Source organism: Bos indicus x Bos taurus, chromosome 18, assembly GCF_003369695.1.
Source record: "Bos indicus x Bos taurus breed Angus x Brahman F1 hybrid chromosome 18, Bos_hybrid_MaternalHap_v2.0, whole genome shotgun sequence".
NCBI lineage: Eukaryota > Metazoa > Chordata > Mammalia > Artiodactyla > Bovidae > Bos > Bos indicus x Bos taurus.
The window spans coordinates 51,553,217-51,578,957 of NC_040093.1; the positions used below are offsets into that span (position 1 = coordinate 51,553,217).

Below are 25,741 nucleotides of genomic sequence, written 5' to 3' on the forward strand. Positions count from 1 at the left end.
CGATCCCTGGTTAAAGGAGGATTCCACGTGCTGTGGAGCAACTAAGCCCGGGAGCCCCAACTACTGAGTCTGTGCTCTCAAGCCTGTCCACTGCAATGAGAGAAGCCGCCACCACAGGAAGCCCGCACACAACTGGAGAGTAGCCCTGGCTCGCCGAAACTAGAGAAAGCCTCACGCAGCAACGAAGACCCAGTGCAGCCAAAAACAAAGCAAATTTTAAAAATTAAGGAAAAATCTCAAAGCAGAAGTGACCCAGAGTTTGGAGCTGGATGGGGAGGGAGGTGCCCAGGAAGGGGTTAGGAGAACAGCCAGGTGAAGACAGTCGGGGCAGGTCCAGTCAGCCACCAGGAAAAGAGACGCTAAAGAAACAGAAGAAATTGGGAGGAGGATGAGCCAACAAAAAGGAGAGCCAACCAGACGCACCAGCAAGACTGGTGAGTGACTTCGTGCCAGGAGGTCTGAAACCTGGATGAAGTAAATAGCTTTATAGAAGATTCAGGTCATGAAATGGAAGTAAGAACTCTGAATAAACCAGTAACCCCTGAAGAGCCCAAATCCACCACCAAAGACAGCCCAGCCCGACCGAGGAGACCACTGGCCCTGGGGGTCTCAGGCCAGCCTCACCCTCCCTCAGAGCCCTAAGTGAGACCCCTGGCCAGTGTGTGGGGAGTCCATCTCCAGGTGTCTGTGGCAGGTTTGGCATGGTGAAGGCAGCTCCTCTCCCTCTAACCTTACAAGAACCTAATTATAGGAGTGACATCACTAGGCAACCGAAACTGACTCCTGATTCACACTTTCCTGAGTGGACACCACGCCTTGTCCAACCTGCCGATGCTTTTTCTGGACAAAAAGAAGTAAGCACTAAAGAACTAAGCACTTAAAGAACGACTAGCTGTTACCCCGCAGCCCCCTCAGCCAGAGTCAGCCAGTGGGATCAGGTGAAGAGCCGGCAACGTGAGAAACAGCGGGACCCAGAGGTCCAGTGCCGCCCAAGAGGACTGGCCACCGGCCAGCGCCCAGCCGGGGAGGCCAGCCTGCTGCATAGGCGGCGACTGTGCATGGCCAGGCCTCTCGCCAGAGGGTGCTGAGGTGGATGTGCCCGGGGCTGGCCTCAGGCAGTCTCGGGCCGTGCACACAGGGTGGAACAGGGCCCCTGGCCCCACATGCTTCCCACCTGGGCCTCGGCTCTGTCCTGGTTCCTGCTCAGCCTCCCCCCGACCCTTGGGCCTCCCAGGGCACCTCTGCCTTTGGCTGGGGAGGGCAGGGGGGCCTGGGGCCGGGCAGCAGGGGCCAGTGGGGGTCTAGGAAGGAGAGAGAGACATCCAGACAAAGACCGGAGCGGGCTGGGGGTGTTGCAGAGGAACAGTACAGGGGAACAGAGGGGTCAAGGGTCAGGGGTGCAGTAGTGGGGCCGTTTGTGGTCAACTTCTGGCTACTGAGCACTCTGGACCCTGAGGATGGTGGGATACAGGCTGCAGCCACAACTGGGAACAAGTGGCCCCAGAGCCCCAGATACTGGCTCCCAGCCCGACCCTGGTCTAGGTGGCCACTCTGGGGCCAAAAGTCAGGCACTCCCTGCCCTCTGGTCGCCTGAGCCACGGCCCTGGCCCTGAAGGCCTAGTGAGCCTCGGCCAGGGTCACAGGGTGACCCCACAGCCACCCACTCTTGTTGTGGGAAACGCCCTCCCCTGGACGCCCAGGGCCGCTGTTCACCCTGCCCTGCAGTGTGCACACATATGCAGACCGCGCCCTCCCCATGCGAGGGCAGGGACCACAGAGACCCAGGCGGGATTGCCGGACAGGCACTGGCTTCTCTGTGAGGCCTTTATTGAGTTTCCAGGGAGACCGGCTTCCCCGAGACACCTCTGGACACACTGGGACCTGGGGGTTAGGGGTGCAGAGCATATGGAACTGTGGGGTGTGGCTACAGCCACGATGCCATTGCAGGGTTTAAGGTGGTTTCATTCTGGCTGCGCGGGAGGCTGGCTCACTGGCTCCCGGCCTCGGGGGCGCCCTTCTCATGCGGGTAAAGCTGCCGGACGAGGTCTCGCTTGTTGACCTTCCCCATCTGGTTCCGCGGGATCTCCTCCACCAGCAGCAGCTCCGAGGGCACAGCGTATGGGGCCAGGACGCCTCTGCAGAGACAAGGGGCCTGAGTGCAGGGGCCGCAGGGATGGTTGGCACCTTTCCCCAGTGGGAGGTTACTGGAGGGGGGTGGTTGGCACCTCGCACACCTCTGGGTGTCCTGACCATGCATGCACACTGGCCAGCACTGCCCCGCCCACACCAGAGCCAAAGCCCACAGAGTGGGAGGGGCCCCGTTGATGAGGCATCCTCCTGTGAATAGCCGCGGTCAGCTCTGAACCCCACGCTGAGGCTGCAGGCACCGCGGCTATCCTGGGCAGAGCTCCCTGCGCCATGGCCGCACACGGGCCCCTTTGTAAGAGACCAGCAGAAGCACAGGTGCTGCCTGGGGCAGGGGGGCAACAGAGGCAGGACGCACAGCCCGAACCCCAACCCATAGTCACCAAAACGGGAACAGAAGTCGCAGGCATGGAGAGGAGCAGTCTAAAAGCCTGTGAGCTCGCCATTTCTGAGAACAGACCCGTTCTCCTCTGGAGAGCATCAGCTCAGCAAGTGGTCTGGGAGGAACTGGTCAGGGCAAAGTGCCGCCTGAGTGGGAACCCTGCAGAGCTGAGCTGTTTGTTCCAGAGCTTCCCTGCAGGGAAATCCCCACTGTTCAGTGCCTTGGGAGCATCGTCCCTGCTTGATACCTGATCCCGCAGAGCTCCATCTGGGCATGGGATTCCTGAACTAACCCCCCGCCCCTGCCCAGGGGGTGTAAGCCTCACATGGGCTTCTGTGACTGGACAGTGTGATGGGCAGGCCATGTCCAGACCTGGGAATGTGGTGTTGCCGCCCAGCCCCAAGCCACGCGCACCCCTAGATTCACAGTGCCTGAGCTGGGGAGGGCGTGGCTGCCAGCTTCCCCCAACTCCTCTAGGAGCACAGCAGTCTGGGGGAAGGGGCAGGACGGACCTTTACTGGGGGGCAGACAGACTGTGAAGCAAGAATCTTCAAGAATGAAAAATAGCAGCAGAAGGGAAAACATGATTTTAAAATAATCTTAAAAAAGACCCTTATATGGCAACAGACATGACATAGGAACAGCAGCTTCACTGAGCCAGTGTCAAGAAGGACTGGAGTGAGGCCCCTCCTGCATACTCCCCCACCAGGGGTGTAGACAGATCTGGAGCCGGCCCTGCCCTCTGAGAGGAGGACCTTTGCTCTCCATCCATGGGGTGGGCAGTTGTGGGGTCACCATCCATGGCTGCCTTGTGTGAGACACAAAGCCCAGCGTCCCAGCTGCCCCAGGCCCACCCTGCGGGGAGCATCTCCCAGGACCCCAAGCTCTCGGCAGGCAGCAGACCCCATGGAGGGATGCCGGGAGCCTGGGGCGACAAGGAGCCCCTCTAATGCCAGGAGACCCGCTCTCAGCACAGGATGGTGAGCTCTGCCTTTTAACAAAGCAACTGTTTAACCAAAGCAGCAAAGCCAACTAGAATCCTGCTCACGCCTTTGTGAAACTATAACGTTCCAGCTGTGATTCTGCAAATCCAGGGGAATCTAATGGCCCAGCTGTGCTGCCCGATAAACAAGGACTCCGACTGCTCCCGAGACCCCGCTGGGAGAGCCACAAGTATCTTCAGTGTCGAGGAAGCAGCAGAAGGAGGGGGTGGGGTGGGGAGGGGAGAGGGAGGAACCTCCTACATCTAAGATAGAGAACCTGGGGACAGAACTAACAGCTTCTTTCTGAGCTCAGCTGGCAGCGAGCACCCACAGGCCCCTGCAATGCCCTGAGCTCAGCGGTGCCCCCAGCCTGTTCAGCCTGCCCCAGCGTCCTCTGAGCTAGGCTCTGTGAATGGACCTTCCCTGACGAGGTCCCTCCTACACCCAGGAGAGGACGCAGGCGCTCACAGGTCCCCTGTCTGCCTCAGAACCTGCCTGGGAAGCTCAGACCTAAGCCAGGGGTCAGGGTCCTACATCTGCTCCTGCCATCACAACGCAGCCTTCTTGGGGTCCTTCATGCCTCACATGTGTCCGTGTGGGGGAGGGAGCAGCTCCTTAAGGACTACCTTCACACTTATGTCTATGTATGTGGGGGCAGCTCCTGTAAGGACCATGTTGCCCGCTAGCCATCATTACACAGCTGTCTTGGGGTCCTTCACGCCTCGAGTGTCTGTGTGTATGGCGGGGTTGGGGGGCAGCTCCCATAAGGACCACATAGCTCAGCCCTCACCTGGCCCACTCCTTGAGCTCCCGGTGGGACAGCGAGTGGCCCTCTTGAAGGGTCACCACTGCGGTGACCCGCTGGCCCCATGTCATGTCTGGAACTCCAATCACAGCCACGTCTGTGGAGGAAGCAGAGGGAGGGATCTCAGGACACAAGAGGACGAGCACTGAAGGCTGCAGGAAGGGCCCAGAGAAGCCCGAGTGGCTAGAAACGTGGGCACAGGGCACCCCTAGGGTGTCAGGACAGCCCGGGACACCACCACTCCTGACCACGGGGTCATGGCCTGCACTGGCCAGCCTGGACCTGAGATGGGGAGCTGCGAGGGGAGCGGAGGACCAGATGGTGTGCCTTGACACACACAGGAAGCCACATCTGGACCAGTCCCAAGATGGCCTGGGAAGCCGAGGGCAGCTGTGTCAGCCGAAGGGCAGGGTCACAGGGCCACTCACCGGTGATGCTGGGGTGGGCCAGCAGGAGCCGCTCCACTTCCAGGGCGCTAACCTTGTAGCCGCCGCTCTTGATGATATCCACAGAGGTGCGGCCACGGATCCAGTAGCAGCCATCCTTGAACACTACCGTGTCACCTGGGGAGAGGCCTGGGTCAGCTGGTTGGGTGTGGCCCTGTGTCTCGGGGCGTCTACATCTCTCTGGAACAAGCCGGCCAGTGCCACGTGGACAGCTGGGGCCTTGCGTGATGCCCACACAGACGCCTATGTGGCCACATCCCACAAGGACCATCGTGAAATAGCCCACAGCTTCCCAGGACCACAGAGGCAGGACGTACAAGCCATGGGGCCTCCCTGGGTTCCAGCCACAGAAGGGCCTGGCGTGGGCATCAGGGTAGACCCTTCCCGACAGGACGTGGGCCACACATGGTGTCACGTGGGGGATCTGGCAGGAGGAAGGGACCCCCCCTGCCATGCTCAGTGTGGGTGCTTCCCACCCCAGCAAGGGCACAGGGCACATGCCCACTGGGGCATCGTGGGCACAGGGGGAGCAGGGCTGAGGGTGAACGCGCTCACACAAGTGTGCACGCACGTGTGAGACTGGGCACATGGGAACGCCCGCCCGTGCTCTGAGAGCCGCACTGATGCACCACCGTCTGCTCTCACACACTTCACGCGGGTGATTAGCTGGAATAAATCAATATTTCATGATACATTGCCGTCCAACGCAGGAGGCCCATCCATCAGCTCGCTCTCCCGGAGCCCAGCCGCGCGGGGCGCTCCAGCCTATTAAACAAGATGGATGGCTGTGCCCAGCTGGCCGCGGCGGGAGCTGGGCTCCTGAGGTGGGGGCCCTCCTGCCCAACATGAAGCAGGATGAAGGGGAGGCCCTGGGAGCCACCGCGGTCCCGGATGCGTGATGGGTAGGTGGATGGCGGGGAAGGACGCGTGTGACAGGAGTGACAGGCAGGTTGCAGGGACAGGACGCAGGGTGCCCCACCCCCCGAGGCCCACCAGGGCCCTGGTACGCGGCTCTGGCTCTGGCCGTGTCCCCTCCACACAGGACGGCTCCTCCATCCCTGAGTATCAACCCCAGCCCAGGGTGGTCCCTCCTGTGGCTTCCAGACCTGGCTCCCACTGGCCTCCGCCTGCCAGAGACCCAGGGGTGTGGGGGTCACTGCCCTGCCCTGGGCTCCGCATCCCACACCTAGTCCCACCAGGGACACCCCCAATGCCCACACCAAGGCTAAGGTGGCCTCAGGGCTCCTGGCCACAACACCTGCACCCTCCTTGCTCTGATGTCAACTAAACCCAGGGCGAGAGCTCCCAACGACCACACCCACGTCCTCTGGCAGACCCCCAGCCACGCCCCTTGCCCGGGGGCGCTCACACCCACCGCCCACCTGCAGCGTCTGCTTCTCCACCTGTCCGCCCGCCGCTCCGCTCAGACATCACTCCCATGGCCTCACTAGCTGCCTGGCACCCCGCCTCGACCCTGCACACCAGGTGGTCCACTTACTGACCTCCTCCAGCCACATGAAGAGCACTGAGACTAGGGTCTTTGAGCAAAGCCAGCCCCGAGATGGCAGGGCTGGTGGAAGGACATACGGACGATGGACCGGGGAGGTCCCGGGCCTGTGTGCTGGGTGAGGGAGGCCCTGCTACTCCCTGGGGTCACCGTCAGGCAGGAAGTAAGGATACACGTCATGGAGGTCCTTGATTCCCTGGTGGCCTCAAACTGGTCACAACATCCTCATAAGAGGGAGGAAGACGGAGATTTGAGACAGACAGACGGACGCAGAACATGAGGATGGAGGCAGAAGGTCCCGGTGGGTCTGCGCCCCTCGGCATAGCCCAGCAGGAGGCCAAGAAGAACAGAAGGAAAACGGACACACGACACCTCCCTTGAGCGGGGCCTGCCTCAACACACAGCTCAGACTGCTCCCTCTTGAAATAAAGTCAACAGCAACTGGTTTTTTTAAGGCACCAAAGCAGAGGGGACGGGAGAGGGCGTGTTGGGGAGAAGACTGGCAGCTGGAAGGAAGGTAGACAGACTCTGTGGACCATTTACAGCCAGGCTGGCAGGTACCCTGGGGGAGGCTCAGAAGATGGCTGAGAGCAGGGCGCAGGGGCACTGGCCCTCAGTCCACGGCTGCCGCTCACGCTCTGGGGACAGAGCGGGTGGACGGCAGCACGGAGCCCACCCCCAACCCACCTCCTGCTCTCAGCCCCCGACCCCCGCTGGACATCGGAGAGGAGAATGCAGCCATCAAGCGCACTAGCGAGACGAGGACAGTCAGAGCCCCAGAGGCAGGGGGCTTGTCGACCAAAGGGCTCCCAGGGCAAAGGGACTCAAGAGGGGGGAAAGGTCACGATGCACCAGGAGCAACGCGGCTGCGGCCAGCAGTGCCCTTGAAAGCTGGACACTAGAGCTCTGTGCCCAGCTCGGCCCAGCCAGATGAGTATGCCGGTGACACAGCTCTCCGGAGTGCACCTCCTGCTGCCCACTTCAGAGGCTCCTGGGAACATGGCCCGAGCCGAGGAGGAGGACTCAGGGCTGCAGGGACAGACATGACCCTGGAGGAAGGAGGTGGGTGGAAGCTGTATGCTGGTGTGGGGGAGGGGGAGCCCTGGGGGATCTCTTGGTGGGGCTGGACAGACAAGCACCCCAACTCAGGAAGCCCCGAACAGTGTGTCCACTGTCTGGCAGTCCCTGGGTGGCCTCCAGCCGCCAGCATGGACACAGCTGGGGTACGAGGGCTCCTCCCCAAACCTGACAGACGGCTGGAGTCTCCCAGCTGCCCGTATGGGACCTTGATGAAAACAAGGACCCTCTGCCCAGAGGCCTGGGCCAGCCTGGGCAGACACGGAGGCCAAAGGGCAGCACCGAGGCCCAGCAGGAGTGAGATGGGATGGGACCCACCGTCCGCACAGGAGCTTTGCCAGGTGAAGCAAAGCAGGGTGTGCCAGAAGAACACAGAGAAGCAGGTCTCGGCGACCACCGGGGAACAAAGGGTTTCACGAGACACACAAAGTAAAGCCCACACAAAGGGACGGCCGCCAGGCAGCACCACAGTGCGCCACACGGGCTGTGCCCCGCGGGGTGGCCGGGGCCAGTGGGTCAGCAGTCTGCCCGCACCGCACGTCCTGGGGGTCTGGAGGGCCCTGCCGGGGGGCGGGCATGTGCTAATCATTCACGGTCAGCAGCCGCAAAGGGGTCGACATCCTCCAGCTACACACGCTGTCACACCCTAACAAGAAACCCTGCCTGATCAATATGCTGCCTGATTCCTGACTGTTGTTGGTCACAACGGATGCACAGGTTACGGAAAAAATGTGTCAGAGCTGAGTGTGCACCGGGTGAGCGCGGGGCAGGTGAGCCTGGCGCAGGGTGAGCGCCGGGGCGGGGCGGGGGGGGGGCCTTCGTCTCACACAACTGAGAGCGTCTCACCCTCACCTGTGGCGGCGGAGCTCACCCAGGAAATTCTGCTGAGAGAAACAAAGGCCTAGAGGGAATCATGCAGAGACAGCAGCCAGTGTCCTGTGCATGGTGCGCAAACCCGTCCGTGACGGCTGTGCATGCCCGCAGACACGCGTGTGTGGCACATGCCAACAGGGCTCCCTGAGGCTGGGATCACTCGGGCCGTGGGTGTGGAAGGCTCGCAATCCTCTGCGGGTTGGACGCACCCGAGGCGCCCATGAACCCAGCAGCCTACACCTCTGTCTGTGAATGGATTCCCAGGAGCCCTCCTGACATGCACCCCGCCCGCGGGAGCCAAGCACCCACCCCGCAGCACTGAGCGTCAGCTCCAGAAGAGTCTCTGCCAGTTTGGTGGATGGAGTCTGTCTCCATACTTGCCTTTCACCACTGGGAAGTGAAACAGTTTCTGCATTTTTATGGCCGACCGCACTTCCCCTCCGCTTGCCTGTGGCCTTATTTTCCTCCTGGGCTCTGGGCGCAGGGGGCCACTCTCTCAGCCTGGGTCAGCCCTCATGTCCCAGGCTCCCCAACCTCTCAGTGGACCCCACGCTCAGCCGAGTGTGCAGAGGGCCACGGAACGGCTCCCTTCTGTTTTCTGCTGGTGAACCTTCTTTCTTAGATAAATACCCTTTAAAGTTTTTCTCTGATAATATCATTGTGTTTTCGTTAACAGAAGAAAAAGGGATCATCAACTCAGTGCCAGGTACCCTGTTACATCCTGGTGGGCTTCTTACACACCCTACCCCAGTTACCTGAGCTCCTTCCACAAATGTGTGGGTTTATCATCAGGGATGCTCCATCTCCTATGTCACTAACAGCAAACTGTGTGATGAAACCTTTAAAGGGTAGAGACTTTGTCTCTTTTTTCATACGCTTAATTTAACTGTGGCTGTGCTGGGTCTTCGCTGGTGGGCAGGCTTTTCTCTAGTTGTGGCGAGCGAGCAGACCTCTCACTGTGGTGGCCTCTCTTACTGCAGAGCCTGGGCTCTAGGGCACATGGGCTCAGCTCCTCCATGGCATGTGGGATCCTCCCGAGTCAGGGATGGACCCGTGTCTCTGTTGGCAGGCAGATTCTTTACTCCTGGGCCACCAGAGAAGCCCCAGGAGATCTTCTCTAGAATAAGGCAGAGGTGATGTTTCTGTTTCCTTGTTCAGTTGCCAGTCACTCTACTGCGTCCAGAGGGCAGGACGATTGCGGCGCTGGCTCGGCTCAGGTCTGCATTCCCTTATGCGTGCCGTGTCCCCATGTCTGTCCCGTGTCCTCGGCTCTGTCTCGGTCATCGTCTCTGTCCCAGGTTGTCTATGTCCTCATCTCTATCTTTAGCTTCATCCTGTGTCCTTACATCCATCTGTCCCGCATCCTCGTTTTTGACAGCGGGGTCAGTGTAAAGCCCTGAGGAGGGAGTTCGGGCATCACCGTTCCCCCCCTCCCCGGGGGCCAGCACTGAGCCTGTGCACATGCACGCGTGGAAGGCGGGATGCAGTCAGGGTCATCATCGGGGGTGCTCCAGAAGAGAGGCTCTGATTTCCTGCCTGAACAGCAGCCAGGACCCCAGGGGCTGGCAGGGAGCTCCCGGCGATGGAAACTGAGCTCTGTGCAGGCGGGGGAGGGCGGCCTCTCTCCCCTCATCCTCTGAGAAGCCCCGGACACAGCCCCCTGCAGCCTGGGCCAGAATGTGTGTGGCAGGAGGGCTGGTCGGGGAAAGGGTTAAGTTTAATTCATCCTGATTTCTACTTAATATCCCGCTCGCTTGCCCCGCAGGAGCGGCAGCTGTGCGCTGATTGCCGCGCACATTATGCAGCCTGTATCACTAATGGCCTGTGACAAAGGCACGCGGCTTCCAGGCCTCACCCCCGAGAGCCAATTAAACACACAGACTCCCTTCCTGTTTGCTGTGCATTACAATGAAATTAAACTGAATTTCAAAATGATTTTCTCCTAAAGACATCTCTTTACGATAATTAATGCATGCTATTCCTTTCAACTGAAATATTCATCACGACCAGGGACTGAGACGTGTTATGCTGACTGCCCCTCACTTTGCACGCTGCTGGCCCAGCATGCGCGAGCCCTGCTATTGGCAAAGTCCACAGGGCTTTGGTTCCTGTGCTTTTAAAGAAATAGACTGCAGCTTTAGCTGAGTTTAAAAATAAAGGAAGATGCCCACAAAGAAGTCAGATTTCCAAGTCAGGATGCTCAGAGGGCTCCAGGAGGGACACACAAAAGCAGGATGAGCCTAAAGTTGTATTTCTTAAACCCTGCGTTTAAAGGGCAGTGGTAATCTTGTTGCCACCAGGCCGGCCTGTACGAATTCAACGTTTACAAAGGGAAGCTGGAATGCATGAACAGCTGCCCCGGCCCCGGGGCCCAACCACTGAGCTCTCTGCCGGCACCACCCAGGGCCCCTGGAGCAGGCCTCTGCTCTGCTCTGGGGAACTCTCATCTGCCCCCTCCCCTCCTCGAGCCCCACCTGACGGCCCCCAGCACCCCAGGACTGCTGGGGGGTATGCGCATGGCCCTGCTCTGTCACCCAGTGACCTGAGGCCCACGATGGTGGCAGACTAGAGAGTGAATTCTACCCTGAGAACCCACGCTGCCTGAGCCCATGAAGACTCATGTGTGTGCCTCGGCCTGGAGTGGTTCCCAGGGGGTCACCAGGCCAAGGGCACGACCACTGCCTCTCCCACCCCCAGACGCACCCGTGTGCCCTCACGGCTGCGCCTCACTCTCTCCTCCGCTCTGCTGCCCACAGAGGAACTGTCAAGAGGTGCGTTTCTAATTAGGAGGCCGTCTCATGATGACAGAGGAGCAGGCCTTTCTTTTGGGAAAATATTGCTTTAAGATTATTAAGATAATTGTGACATAATGCGTGCTCAGCATGCAAGTTTTAGAAATTCAGATAGGCAACAAGCAAAGGACAAATGCCCGGAGCCCCTCTCCTGGCTGTCAGGAACTGCTGGGAGTGTCCTGTGTGAGCACACACCAGTGAATCCCGTGCAGCTACAAACTCGAACACTTCCAGTATCTGCAGAATTGGCCTCATACTCGATGGGACCAATGGGACCAAGGAGAGGGGCATGGGGGTCGGGGCGGGGGGGTGGTGAGGCACCTCAGAGCAGTTTCTGGGTGCACGGACGTCGGGGGACCCCTGCCTGCCCTTGCACAGGGCCCCAGGCTCTGGCTACACACACTGTGCAGGCAGGTGACAGAGAGCAGACTTCAGGGGACCAAACCAAACCGCAAGCAAACTCCTTCTGTGGGGGTGGGGGAGGGGCTACAAAGCAGGGGGAGTGGGGATGGGAAGGCAGGGAGGGTCTCTGATGTGGAGAGAAGCGGTCCCTCAGGAGGGGAATCCTGACCCTTGAGGGGCAGATGGACCACCACGTGCAGGGCGGCTGGGCAAGGGACAGGGCCAGAGTCTGGCCACAGGGCTGGGGGAAGCTGGCCCCCGAAGCTCACAGCCTCAGGATCTTCTTTCCAGAGGCTGCGGGGGGCTAGGGTACAGTGTCGGGGGTACAGCTTTAAAGACAGGAGATGCAAAGTGCCCCCTTCCCCTCTCTAGGGAGGATTCTGGGGGTGTCCTGCTGCAGCGGTACTGGCTCCTCTTCGTCCCCTCTGGACCCACCCGCCTACCTGTTTTGAACCAGCCGTCTGAGGTGAAGGCGGCTTTCGTTTCCTCCGGCTTGTCCCAGTATTCTCGAAACACAGAGGGCCCCCTGACCAGGAGTTCACCCTCTTTCTCCTCGAACCCTGGGGTCACCTGTGGTGAAAGACAAAGGTAGGCATCAGAGTTCACCCCTTCAGGCTGATCTCTACCACTCCAGTTCCTCCCGAGGCCCATATGCTCTCCTGAGATTAGATGCTTTGATGGGAAGCACCAACCAGCTTCCACGCCCCACTCAGAAACGCTGCCCAAGGCCTCTGTGCCCACCCCGTCCCAGAGCTCACAGCCTGGCCTGATTGGCCTGTCTGTCCACTTCTGAGGGCCACGCTCTTGTGAAACTGTCTTCAGGGTGTCTTTTAGACCGACCTTGGACACGGGAGAAGTGGGCAGCTGCCCACATCCGCCATGGCTGCTGGGAAGAGCTCAGGATCAGCAGCTTTGCTGGGCGGGAAGGGGGCCCATGGGGGTTATGGTGGGAGGAGCCGGGTGCCTGGGAGAGCCAGGCAGTCATGAACAGGGACCCTACAGTCTCCCAGCTATGGGCACAGTGAGGGTGGAAGGGGTCTGGGTGTTCTAAGACATGGAGTCGGGGTCTGTGATGCTGGAAAAGGACAGAGCAAAGGCGGAACCACGTTCAGTGGGGCCTCACTGGCTCCACACTCATGGCTTGCCTGACAGCAATGTAACTACGATCCATGAGACCAAGTGCCCCTGGAAAACCCTGCCTGGCTCATCAGGTCCCACCTGAGATGAACTTTTCGTGGGGGAGAACATCCCCCTATTTTAAAGAAAAGAGACCCTTGGAAATGTGCTGTAGAATTGTCTGAGTTGTCTGAGGCCTGGATGGAAAGCTGAATGCCCCTGGGACTGACACAGCGGGTGGACAGCAAGGGGACCCTCCCCACCGCCTGGCTCCCACACAGGACTGATGTCACCCAGGGGGACTGGGCTGCGTGTTCCAGGCCAGAGGGGCTTCTGCCATCCAGTCTGCTCAGAGGAGGTGTTTGTTTTTTCAATTACACCACAGACTTTATTTGAATTTCACCATTTTTCCCACTGCCATCATTCATCTGCTGCACTGCTAACGTCGGCCTGGCCACAGGGTGCCACGTCTGCAGGGCTGGTATGCACAGTAAACAGAGGCTGTGAAAATGAAACTGACGTGGAAACCGACCCCAGAGATGGCAGGCTGCAGACTTAGACCAACTAGATAACAGTAACAGAAAAATACCGACCTCTCCATTGGACGTGAACAAGATCCAGAGTCTCATAACACAATACAGAGTGTCTAGGACACAATACAAAATTAACTCAGCACGTGAAATGCCAAGAAAGTGCCAACTCTTATGGGAAAAGGGCATCAGTATGGGACAGCACCAGATGGCACAGGTACTCGGTGCGCCTAAGAAAGATGCTGAAGCACAGATTATCAACATGCTCTAACAGGTAAGAGCAAACACTGCAAATACAGGGGATACAAAGTTTCAGCTGAGAAATAAAAGACACAGGGCAGAACCAAACGGAAATTTTAGAACTAAAACTACAAGAGAAACAAGGAAAACTTACTGAATGGGCTCCCTGGTGGCTCAGATGGCAAAGAAGCTGCCTGCAATGTCAGAGACCCGGGTTCAATCCCTGGCTTGGGAAGATCCCTTAGAGAAGGAAATGGCAACCCACTCCAGTATTCTTGCCTGGGAAATCCCACAGACAGAGGAGCCTGGTGGGCTACAGTCATGGGGTCACAAAGAGTTGGACATGACTAAGTGACAAACGGCGGCCGAGAGGAGCTACCACATGCCCGAGGTCAGGGGAGGCGGCTGAGAGGAGCAACTCCACATCTAAGGGGAGGCAGCTGCGCGGGTGCAGGAGGGCCGAGAGGAGCTACTCTACATCCAAGGTCAGGAGGGGTAGCTGTGAGGAGATACCCCTCGTCCAAGGTAAGGAGCAGCTGCTGCGCTTTGCTGGAGCAGCCGTGAAAAGATACCCCACGTCCAAGGTAAGAGAAACCCAAGTAAGATGGTAGGTGTTGTGAGAGGGCATCAGAGTGCAGACACACTGAAACCATACTCACAGAAAACTAGTCCATCTAATCACACTAGGACCACAGCCTTGTCTAACTCAATGAAACTAAGCCATGCTGTGTGGGGCCACCCAACACGGGAGGGTCATGATGGAGAGGTCTGACAGAATGTGGTCCACTGGAGAAGGGAATGGCAAACCACTTCAGTATTCTTGCCCTGAGAACCCCATGAACAGTATGAAAAGGCAAAATGATAGGATACTGAAAGAGGAACTCCCCAGGTCGGTAGGTGCCCAATATGCTACTGGAGATCAGTGGAGAAATAACTCCAGAAAGAATGAAGGGATGGAGCCAAAGCAAAAACAATTCCCAGTTGTGGATGTGACTGGTGATAGAAGCAAGGTCTGATGCTGTAAAGAGCAATATTGCATAGGAACCTGGAATGTCAGGTCCATGAATCAAGGCAAATTGGAAGTGGTCAAACAGGAGATGGCAAGAGTGAATGTCGACATTCTAGGAATCAGCGAACTAAAATGGACTGGAATGGGTGAATTTAACTCAGATGACCATTATATCTACTACTGTGGGCAGGAATCCCTTAGAAGAAATGGAGTAGCCATCACAGTCAACAAAAGAGTCCGAAATGCAGTACTTGGATGCAATCTCAAAAATGACAGAATGATCTCTGTTCGTTTCCAAGGCAAACCATTCAATATCGTGGTAATCCAAGCCTATGCCCCAACCAGTAACACTGAAGAAACTGAAGTTGAATGGTTCTATAAAGACCTACAGACCTTTTAGAACTAACACCCAAAAAAGATGTCCTTTTCATTATAGGGGACTGGAATGCAAAAGTAGGAAGTCAAGAAACATCTGGAGTAACAGGCAAATTTGGCCTTGGAGTACAGAATGAAGCAGGGCAAAGGCTAATAGAGTTTTGCCAAGAGAACGCACTGGTCATAACAAACACTCTCTTCCAAGAACACAAGAGAAGACTCTACACATGGACATTACCAGATGGTCAACACCAATATCAGATTGATTATATTCTTTGCAGCCAAAGATGGAGAAGCTCTATACAGTCAGTGAAAACAAGACCGGGAGCTGACTGTGGCTCAGATCATGAACTCCTTATTGCCAAATTTAGACGTAAATTGAAGAAAGTGGGGAAAACCACTAGACCATTCAGGTATGACCTAAATCAAATCCCTTATGATTATACAGTGGAAGTGAGAAACAGATTTAAGGGACTAGATCTGATAGATAGAGTGCCTGATGAACCATGGATGGAGGTTCGTGACATTGTACAGGAGATAGGGATCAAGACCATCCCCGTGGAAAAGAAATGCAAAAAAGCAAAATGGCTGTCTGAGGAGGACTTACAAATAGCTGTGAAAAGAAAAGAAGTGAGAAGCAAAGGAGAAAAGGAAAGATATAAGCATCTGAATGCAGAGTTCCAAAGAATAGCAAGGAGAGATAAGAAAGCCTTCCTCACCGATCAATGCAAAGAAATAGAGGAAAACAACAGAATGGGAGACTAGAGATCTCTTCAAGAAAATTAGAGATACCAAGGGAACATTTCATGCAAAGATGGGCTCGATAAAGGACAGAAATGGTATGGACCTAACAGAAGCAGAAGATATTAAGAAGAGGTGGCAAGAATACACAGAAGAACTGTACAAAAAAGAGCTTCACGACCAAGATAATCACAATGGTATGATCACTCACCTAGAGCCAGACATCCTGGAATGTGAAGTCAAGTGGGCCTTAGAAAGCATCACTACAAACAAAGCTAGTGGAGGTGATGGAATTCCAGCTGAGCTACTTCAACTCCTGAAAGATGATGCTGTGAAAGTGCTGCACTCAATATGCCAGAAAATTTGGAAAACTCAGCAGTGGCCACAAGACTGGAAAAGGTCAGTTTTCATTCCACTCCCTAAGAAAGGCAATGCCAAAGAATGCTCACCGCACAATTGCACTCATCTCACACGCTAGTAAAGTAATGCTCAAAATTCTCCAAGCCAGGCTTCACCAGTATGTGAACTGTGAACCTCCAGATGTTCAAGTTAGTTTTAGGAAAGGCAGAGGAACCAGAGATCAAATTGACAACATCTGTTGGATCACAGAAAAAGCAAGAGAGTTCCAGAAAAACATCTATTTCTGCTTTATTGACTATGCCAAAGCCTTTGACTGTGTGGATCACAATAAACTGTGGAAAATTCTTAGAGATGGGAATACCAGACCACCTGACCTGCCTCTTGAGAAACCTATATGCAGGTCAGGAAGGAACAGTTAGAATTGGACATGGAACAACAGACTGGTTCCAAATAGGAAAAGGAATACGTCAAGGCTGTATATTGTCACCCTGCTTATTTAACTTATATGCAGAGTACATCATGAGAAACGCTGGGCTGCAAGAAGCACAAGCTGGAATCAAGATTGCCAGAAGAAATATCAACAACCTCAGATATGCAGATGACACCACCCTTATGGCAGAAAGTGAAGAGGAACTAAAAAGCCTCTTGATGAAAGTGAAAGAGGAGAGTGAAAAAGTTGGCTTAAAGCTCAACATTCAGAAAACGAAGATCATGGCATCTGTTCCCATCACTTCTTGGGAAATAGATGAGGAAACAGTGGAAACAGTGTCAGACTTTATTTTTTAGGCTCCAAAAGCACTGCAGATGCTGGCTGCAGCCATGAAATTAAAAGACGCTTACTCCTTGGAAGGAAAATTATGACCAACCTAGACAGTATATTGAAAAGCAGAGATATTACTTTGCCAACAAAGGTTGGTCTAGTCAAGGCTATGGTTTTTCCAGTGGTCATGTATGGATATGAGAGTTGGACTGTGAAGAAAGCTGAGCACTGAAGAATTGATGCTTTTGAACTGTGGTGTTGGAGAAGACTCTTGAGAGCCCCTTGGACTGCAAGGAGATCCAATCAGCCCATCTTAAAGGAGATCAGTCCTGGGTGTTCATTGGAAGGACAGATGCTGAAGCTGAAACTCCAATACTTTGGCCACCTTATGCGAAGAGTTGACTCATTGGAAAAGACCCTGATGCTTGGAGGGCTTGGGGGCAGGAGGAGAAGGGGACGACAGAAGATAAGATGGCTGGATGGCATCACCGACTCGATGGACATGAGTTTGAGTGAACTCCAGGAGTTGGTGATGGACAGGGAGGCCTGGCATGCTGTGATTCTTGGGGTCGCAAATAGTCGGACACGACTGAGCGACTGAACTGAAGTGACTAACATGCTGAATGGGCTAAGTAGCAAAATGGAGAGCACAAAGGAGAGAATCGTAGAACCTGAAGAAACAGCAATAGATATTACTCAACTTGAATAGGAGAAAAACTACCGGAAAAAATAAACCAGTAATGAGAAGCCAAGACCAGTATCACAAGGGCTAACAGTCATGATATCAAATTCCCAGAAGAGGAAAAGCTAGGGACACAAAGATATTTGATAAAATTTGGCTTAAAATCCCTCAAGTTTGGTGAAATACATAAATGTATTCAAGAAGCTCAAGATTCAAGACTCAAGAAGCTCCATGAGCCCCAAATAAACCCAAAGAAATACAAGCCAAGACATATAATCCAATCACTGAAAACTAAAAAGAAAGACAAAACTCTTGATATCAGGGCATAACTTTGAGGCATTCAAACAACTACTGACTTCTCTGCAGAAACAGTGGAGACCAGAAAAAACAAAACAGAATAACATGTTTTAGGCATTGAAATAATTGACAACCCAGAATTCCAAATCCAGTGAACTTTCAAGAATGAAGATAAAGAAAAGACAGTCTTAGATGAAGAAAGAAAAGAATCTTTTATCAGCAGATCTGACCTAGAAAAGTTACTACAAAATTCCTGAGTCAGATTGAACCTGGGAGATCAGAAGTAAAGGAAAAGCAACAGAATTGGTAAATATTTGGTTGAATAAAACCGACTCTTCTTTTCATTGTGAATTTTTGACCACTGAATGCAAAAATTGTACCACTGTCTAAGGAAGCTTGCCATACACGGCACCATTATGTATGACAACGATAACCTAAAAGGGAGAAGGCACAGTGACCCATGTGGTATGACAAAGACCCACTGCTCCATTCAACTGCAGTCAGCCTCCTAAACCTCTCCTGGGCCCATCAGGGTGAAAGTGAAAGTGAAAGTCGCTCAGTCGTGTCCGACTCTTTGCGACTCCATGGACTATACAGTCCATGGAATTCTCCAGGGCAGAATACTGGAATGGGTAGCCTTTCCCTTCTCCAGGGGGTCTTCCCAATCCAGGGATCAAACCCAGGTCTCCTGCATTGCAGGTGGATTCTTTACTAGCTGAACCACAAGGGAAGCCCAAGAATACTGGAGTGGGTAGCCTAACCCTTTTCCAGCAGATCTTCCTGACCCAGGAATCAAACTGCATTGCAGGCAGATTCTTTACAAACTGAGCTAAAGTGTACTTCCTATGAAAGCCAGTTTTAGCAAGAACTCAGCTAAGTCAGTTTAGTGAGAGGCCCCTCCACTCGGATATCTGCTCACCCTCCTATCTGTCCGGTTCCTCGTCCTCTGCCACCTCGCTGGTGATGGCTGACCACCCACCCAGCCAGCCTTCAGTACAAATCCTGTTAGGATCCTGTTTAGCCAGGATCCCCCTGACCCATGAGGTTTCCTCTTAGTAAACTTCCATCCAGTGACCCCCACTGCTCCTTGGCTGTCACCCCCTCTTGCTGACGCTCTTTTCAGGGCTGAGCCCAGTCTCTCTGCCTTCTGCATATCCCACGAGGGGTCCCTACGCCCATCATGTGGGTCCTTGTCAGCCTCAGCACTGACATGAGCGATGATTACCTTTTCTTTGCAGTAGTAGGAGTTCTGTGTCCTGCTGGAAGTGTCACAATGTTGAGTCTAAGTAGATCTCAAACCGTGAACCATGTATTTTGTAATCCTTAGACCAATTACTAAAAACTGCAAGATGTATGTTCAAAAACTCAGCAGACAAATTAAAATGGAATACTAAAAAAATGACCCCAAACAGGGCAGTTGGATGAAAGCCAAGCAATGAGAAACTGAGGGCCAGAACCGTAAGCAAATAACAAATGAGAGGTTTAAATTCAAACATATCAACAGTCACATTAAATGTACATGGCGCTCTAAATATAACAATTAGAAGACAAACTTCAAATTAGATTAAAAAACATACATGATCCAACTATGTGCTATCTACAGGGCTTCCTTGGTGGCTCAGAAGGTAAACAATCTGCCTGCAATGCGGGAGAATCTGGTTCAATCCCTGGGTCGGGAAGATCCCTTGGAGGAGGGCATGGCAACCCTCTCCAGTATTCTTGCCTGGAGAATTCCATGGACAAAGGAGCCTGGAAGGTTACAGTCTATGGGGTCGCAAAGAGTCGGACATGACTGAGCGACTAACACACACGTGCTATCTATAAGAAACTCACTTCAAATACAGTTACATGGCAGGTTAGGAGCAAAGGGATAGAACAATATATGCCATGCAAACATCAATCAGAAGAAACCAAGCCATAGATCAGGAAGAGTCTATATTAATACAAACAAAATAAATTTAACAGCAGAATGTTACCAGCAGCTTCATGGTTGTTCAGTCACTAAGTCGTGTCCAACTCTTGCAACCCCGTGGACTGCAGAATGCCAGGCTCCTCTGTCCTCCACTATCTCCTGGAGTTTGCTCAAATTCATGTCCATTAAGTCAGTGGTAATATCTAACCATCTCATCTTCTGCTGCTCCCTTCTCCTTTTGCCTTCAATCTTTCCCAGCATCAGGGTCTTTTCCAATAATTAGACTCTTCGCATCATGTGGCCAATGCATTAGAGCTTTAGCTTTAGCGTTAGTCCTTCCAGTGAATCTTCAGGATTGATTTCCCTTAGGATTGACTGGTTTGATCTTCTTACAGTCCAAGGGACTCTCAAGAGTCTTCTCCAGCACCACAATTTGAAAGCATCAATTCTTCAGTGCTCAGCCTTCTTTATGGCCCACCTCTCACATCCATACGTGACTGCTGGAAAAATCATAGCTTTGACTAAATGGACCTTTGTCAGCAAAGTGATGTTTCTGCTTTTTAATACTCTGTCTAGGTTTGTCACAGCTTTCCTTCCAAGGAGCAAGCGTCTTTGAATTTCATGGCTGCAATCACCATCTGCAGTGATTTTGGAGCCCAAGGAAAGAAAATCTGTCCCTGCTTCCACTTTTCCCCCTTATATTTGCCATGAAGTGATGGAATCAGATGCCACGACCTCAGTTTTTGAATGTTGAGTTTTAAGCCAGCCTTTTCACTTCCCTCTTTCACCCTCATCAAGAGGCTCTTTAGTTCCTCTTCACTTTCTGCCATTAGAGTTGTATCATATGCTTATATGAGATTGTTGATATTTCTCCCAGAAATCTTGATTCCAGCTTATGATTCATCCAGCCCGGGATTTAATATGATGTACTCTGTATATAAGTTAAATAAGCAGGGTGACAGCATACAGCCTTGTCGTATTCCTTTCCCAATTTTGAACCAGTCAGTTGTTCCAGGTCTGGTTCTAACTGTTGCTTCTTGACCCACATATAGGTTTCTCAGGAGACAGGTAAGGTGGTCTGGTATTCCTATCTCTTTAAAAAATTTTCACAGTTTGCTGTGATCCACACAGTCAAAAGCTTTTGTGTAGTCAGTAAGCAGAAGTAGATGTTTTTGTACAATTCTCTTGCCTTCTCTGTGATCCAACAAATGTTGACAATTTGATCTCTGGTTCTTCTGCCTTTTCTAAACCCAGCTCGTACACCCGGAAATTCTCAGTTCATGTACTGCTTAAGCCTAACTGGAAGGATTCTGAGCATTACCTTACTAGCATGTGAAATGAGTGCAATTGGACAGCAGTTTAAACATTCTTTGGCACTGCTTCTTCTTTGGATTAGAATGAAAACTGACATTTTCCAGTCCTGTGGCCACTGCTGAGTTTTCCAAATTTGCTGACATATTGAGCACAGCACTTTTAACAGCATCATCTTTTAGGATTTTAAATAGTTCAGGTGGAATTCCATCACCTCCACTAGCTTTGTTTGTAAAAATGCTTCCTGAGGTCTACTGACTTCACATTCCAGGATGTCTGGCTCTAGGTAAGTGACCACACCATCGTGGTTATCCAGGTCATTAAGACCTTTTTTTGTATAGTTCTTCTGTGTATTCTTGCCACCTCTTCTTAATCTCTTCTGCTTCTTTTAGGTCCATACCATTTCTATCCTTTATTATTCCCATCCTTGCATGAAATGTTCCCTTGGTATCTCCAGTTTTCTTGAAGAGCCTCTAGTCTTTCCCATTTTATTGTTTTCCTCTATTTCTTTGCATTGTTTATTGAAGAAGGCCTTACATGATGATAAAAGTCAATTCACCAACAAGGCAGAGCAATTATAAATGTGTATTCACCAAGCATCAGACTTTCAAAGTCCACAAAACAAAAGACCGATAGGGAATTCCCTGGGGGTCCAGGGGCTGGGGTTCTGTACTCTCACTCCTGCGGGCCTGTGTTCAATCCATGGTCAGGGAACTAAAATCCCACAAGCTGCGCACGACTGACAGGAGAAACAGACAAACAATTCTGGCTGGCGAATTCAACACTCCTCATGTGGTACTAGAACTCGTAGGCAGAAAACCAGCACAGATACGAGAGAGACCTGAACACCATCATCAACCGTTTTCATCTAAGGGACATTTACACCCCAACCAAAATCAGCAGAATACACACTGTTCAAGCGCACCAGAACAGTCACCAAGAAAGACCACATTCTGAGTCATAAAACACATCTCAACAAATTTATAAAAACGGAAATAATACTGAGTATGTTTTCTGACTGCTGCTGCTGCTAAGTCGCTTCAGTTGTGTCCGACTCTGTGTGACCCCATAGACAGCAGCCCACTAGGCCCCTCTGTCCCCGGGATTCTCCAGGCAAGAACACTGGAATGGGTTGCCACTTCCTTCTCCAACGCATGAAAGTGAAAAATGAAAGTGAAGTCACTCAGTCGAGTCCGACTCTTCAAGACCCCAGGGCTGTAGCCTACCAGGCTCCCCCGTCCATGGGATTTTCCAGGCAAGAGTACTGGAGTGGGTTGCCATTTCCTTCATTTCTGACTGCGGTGGAATTAAATTAGAAATCAATAAAAGAAAAAATTTTAAAACTTGGAAAATAAACAACATACTTCTAACTTATCCATCAATCAAAGAAAAAGTTTTAAGAGAAATTAGAAAATATTTTGAATATAGAAAATATTTTGAATATAATGAAAATTAAAATACAATGTATCAAAATTTCAGAGGTAAGGTTTCCTTGGTGGCTCAGTGGTATTCACCTGCAATGCAGGAGTCATGGGTTTGATCCCTGGGTTGGGAAGATCTCTTGGAGAAGAAAATGGCAACCCATTCCAGCATTCTTGCCTGGAAAATTCCATGGACAGAGGAGCCTGGTGAGCTACAGTTCATGGGGTTCCAAGAGTCCGACATGACTTAGCAACTAAACCACCAAAGCTAAAGCAACGCTTAAAGGGAAGTTCATATCATTAAATGCATATATTAGAAAAAAGGGAGTCTCAAATCAATAACCTAATGTTTTACTTTAAGAAAAAAGAAAAAGAGAAAAGTAAGCCAAAAGCAAGTAGAAGAAACAATATAGATAAAAACTGAAACCAATTAAAATTGAAAAGAGAAAAGAAATAGAGAAAAATCAAGGAATTCTGAAGTGAATTTAAAAAAAAATTTTTTTTTAATGGATAAAATTCTAGCAAGAATAACAAAGAAAAAAATAAATAGACAAATTATCAATATGTGTTGTGAGAAGGGTATCACTTTATACTAAGCAGACATTAAAAGGTCAATAAAGGAATACTGTGAAAAACGCCATGCATAAAGTATTCAATTTCTCAAAAACCACAATCTACCAAAACTCACCCCAAATGTAACAGATGATCTGAATCGTCTATAACTATTAGAGAAACTATATTCATAGTTAAAACCTTCCAAAAATAAAAAAAAGAAACCACTAGGCCTGATGGTTAGGTAGAAATTCTATAAAATACGTAACACCAATTATATGCAATCTTCTCTAGAAAATAAAAGAGGGAACACCTCCCAACTAATTGTATGATGCCAGCATTACCTTCATATGCAAGACAAAAAAAGTCTAAGAAAACTACAGACTAAAATCCGTCACGAATACAGATGCAAAAATCCTCAACAAATGTCAGTAAAGCAAATCCAATACTATATAGAAAGAATGATACACCATAACCAAGTGGGTGTGTCCTGGAAATGCAAGGCTGGTTCAATATTAGAAAAATCATGCAGGGACTTCACTGGTTAAGAATCCACTGGGCAATGCAAGGGACAAGGGTTTGACCCCTGGTTGGGGAACTAAGGTGCCACATGCGGGCTACAGTTCATGGGGTCGCAGCCAGAGCCCGTGCAGCACAGTGAGAGACTGTCGCATGAGGCAACCAAGATTCCGAGTACCACAACTAAGACCCAATACAGCCAAATAAATAAGTAAATGTTAAAAAAAGAAAAATCATTCAGTGCAATCACCATGTGAGTTAGTTGCTCAGTTGTGTCTGATCCCGTGGACTGCAGCCTGCCAAGCTCCTCTGTCCAGGGGATTCTCCAGGCAAGAATACTGGCGTGGGCTGTCATTCCATTCTTGAGGGGATCTTCCCAACGCAGGGATCGAACTCGGGTTTTCTGCATTGCAGGCAGATTCTTTACTATCTGAGCCACTAGGGAAGGCCATAATCCATCATATTAGCAGCCAAATAAGGAAGAAGAAATTAATGCAGAAAAGACATTTGAAAATATCCATTCATGAGAAAAAACTCTCAGCATATAAAAAACGGAATGGGATCTACAGAAAGTCTAGCTACTGTCATGCTTCCAGTGAAAGACCTAATACCTTCCCCATAAGATCGGAAATAAGATAAGGACATTCACTCTTACTACTCCTATTTGACATCATACGGGAAATCCTAGTCAGGGCAATAAGTAAAGAAAAAGAAATGAGGGATACAGATTGTAAAAGAAACAAATTTGTTCTATTTGCGACTGCGTATATAGAAAACCTCAAGGAAAAATAATTTTTAAAAAGTCCTAAAGCTAAAAAGTAGGAAGTCAAGAAATACCTGGAGTAACAAGCATTTTTGGCCTTGGAGTACAGAATGAAGCAGGGCAAAGGCTAATAGAGTTTTGCCAAGAGAACGCAACACAGTGGTCATAGCAAATACCCTCTTCCAACAACACCAGAGAAGACTTCACATGGACATCACCAGATGGGCAACACAAAAATCAGACTGATTATATTCTTTGCAGCCAAAGATGGAGAAGCTTTATACGGTCAGCAAAAACAAGACCGGGAGCTCACTGTGGCTCAGATCATGAACTCCTTATTGCCAAATTCAGACTTAAATTGAAAAGAGTAGGGAAAATCACTAGACCATTCAGGTATGACCTAAATCAAATCCCTTACAATTATATAATGGAAGTGAGAAATAGATTCAAGGGATTAGATCTGACTGACTGAGTGCCTGAAGAACTATGGATGGAGGTTCATGACATTGTACAGGAGGCAGTGATCAAGACTATCCCCAAGAAAAAGAAATGCAAAAAAGGCAAAATGGTTGTCTGAGGAGGCCTTACAAATAGGTGTGAAAATAAGAGAAGCAAAAGGCAAAGGAGAAAAGAAAAGACATACCCAATTGAATGCAGAGTTCCAAAGAATAGCAAGGAGAGAAAGAAAGCCTTCCTAAGTGATCAATGCAAAGAAATAGAGGAAAACAATAGAGTAGGAAAGACTAGAGATCTCTTCAAGAAAATCAGAGATACCAAGGGAATACTTCATGCAAAGATGGGCATAATAAAGGACAGAAATGGTACGGACCTAACAGAAGCAGAAGATATTAAGAAGAGGTGGCAAGAATACGTAGAACTATACAAAAAAGATCTTCATGACCCAGATAATCACGATGGTGTTATCACTCACCTAGAGCCAGACATCCTGGAATGTGAAGTCAAGTGGGCCTTAGGAAGCATCACTACGAACAAAGCTAGTGGAGGTGATGGAATTCCAGTTGAGCTATTTCAAATCCTGAAAGATGATGCTGTGAAAGTGCTGCACTCAACATGCCAACAAATTTGGAGAACTCAGCAGTGGCCATAGGACTGGAAATGGTCAGTTTTCATTCCAATCCCAAAGAAAGGCAATGCCAAAGAATGCTCCAACTACTACACAATTGCACTCATCTCACACACTAGCAAAGTAGTCCTCAAAATTCTCCAAGCCAGGTTTCAACAATGCATGAACCATGAACTTCCAGATGTTCAAGCTGGATTTAGAAAAGGCAGAGGAACCAGAGATTAAATTGCCAACATCTATTGGGTCATCAAAAAAGCAAGAGATTTCCAGAAAAACATCTATTTCTGCTTTATTGACTATGCCAAAGCCTTTGCCTGTGTGGATCACAACAAACTGTGGAAAATTCTTAAAGAGATGGGAATACCAGACCACCTGACCTGTATCCTGAGAAAGCTGTATGCGGGTCAAGAGGCAAGAGTTGGAACTGGATATGGAAAAACAGACTGGTTCCTAATCGGGAAAGGAGTACATTAAGCCTGTATATTGTCACACTGCTTATTTAACTTATATTCAGAGTACATCATGAGAAACACTGGATTGGGTGAAGCACAAGCTGGAATTAAGACTGCTCGGAGAAATGTCAATAACCTCAGATATGCAGATGACACCACCCTTATGGCAGAAAGAGAAGAAGAATCAAAGAGCCTCTTGATAAAA

The 25,741-nt window shown here is 51.1% G+C and overlaps 1 protein-coding gene across 3 annotated transcripts in view; it reads right to left on the reverse strand.

Moving 5' to 3' along the window:
• Positions 1–1,791: 1,791 nt before the first annotated feature.
• Positions 1,792–25,741, reverse strand: part of ACSF3 (acyl-CoA synthetase family member 3) — a 44,490-nt gene continuing 20,540 nt past the window's right edge. For all 3 annotated transcript variants that reach the window (XM_027513790.1, XM_027513789.1, XM_027513791.1), the window contains 4 exons: positions 11,856–11,982; positions 4,744–4,878; positions 4,301–4,412; positions 1,792–2,135 (listed from right to left, as the gene is read on the reverse strand). In XM_027513790.1, the coding sequence (XP_027369591.1) occupies positions 1,988–2,135; positions 4,301–4,412; positions 4,744–4,878; positions 11,856–11,982 (522 nt within the window). In that variant the 3' untranslated portion in view covers positions 1,792–1,987. The remainder of the gene's footprint in view (positions 2,136–4,300; positions 4,413–4,743; positions 4,879–11,855; positions 11,983–25,741) is intronic.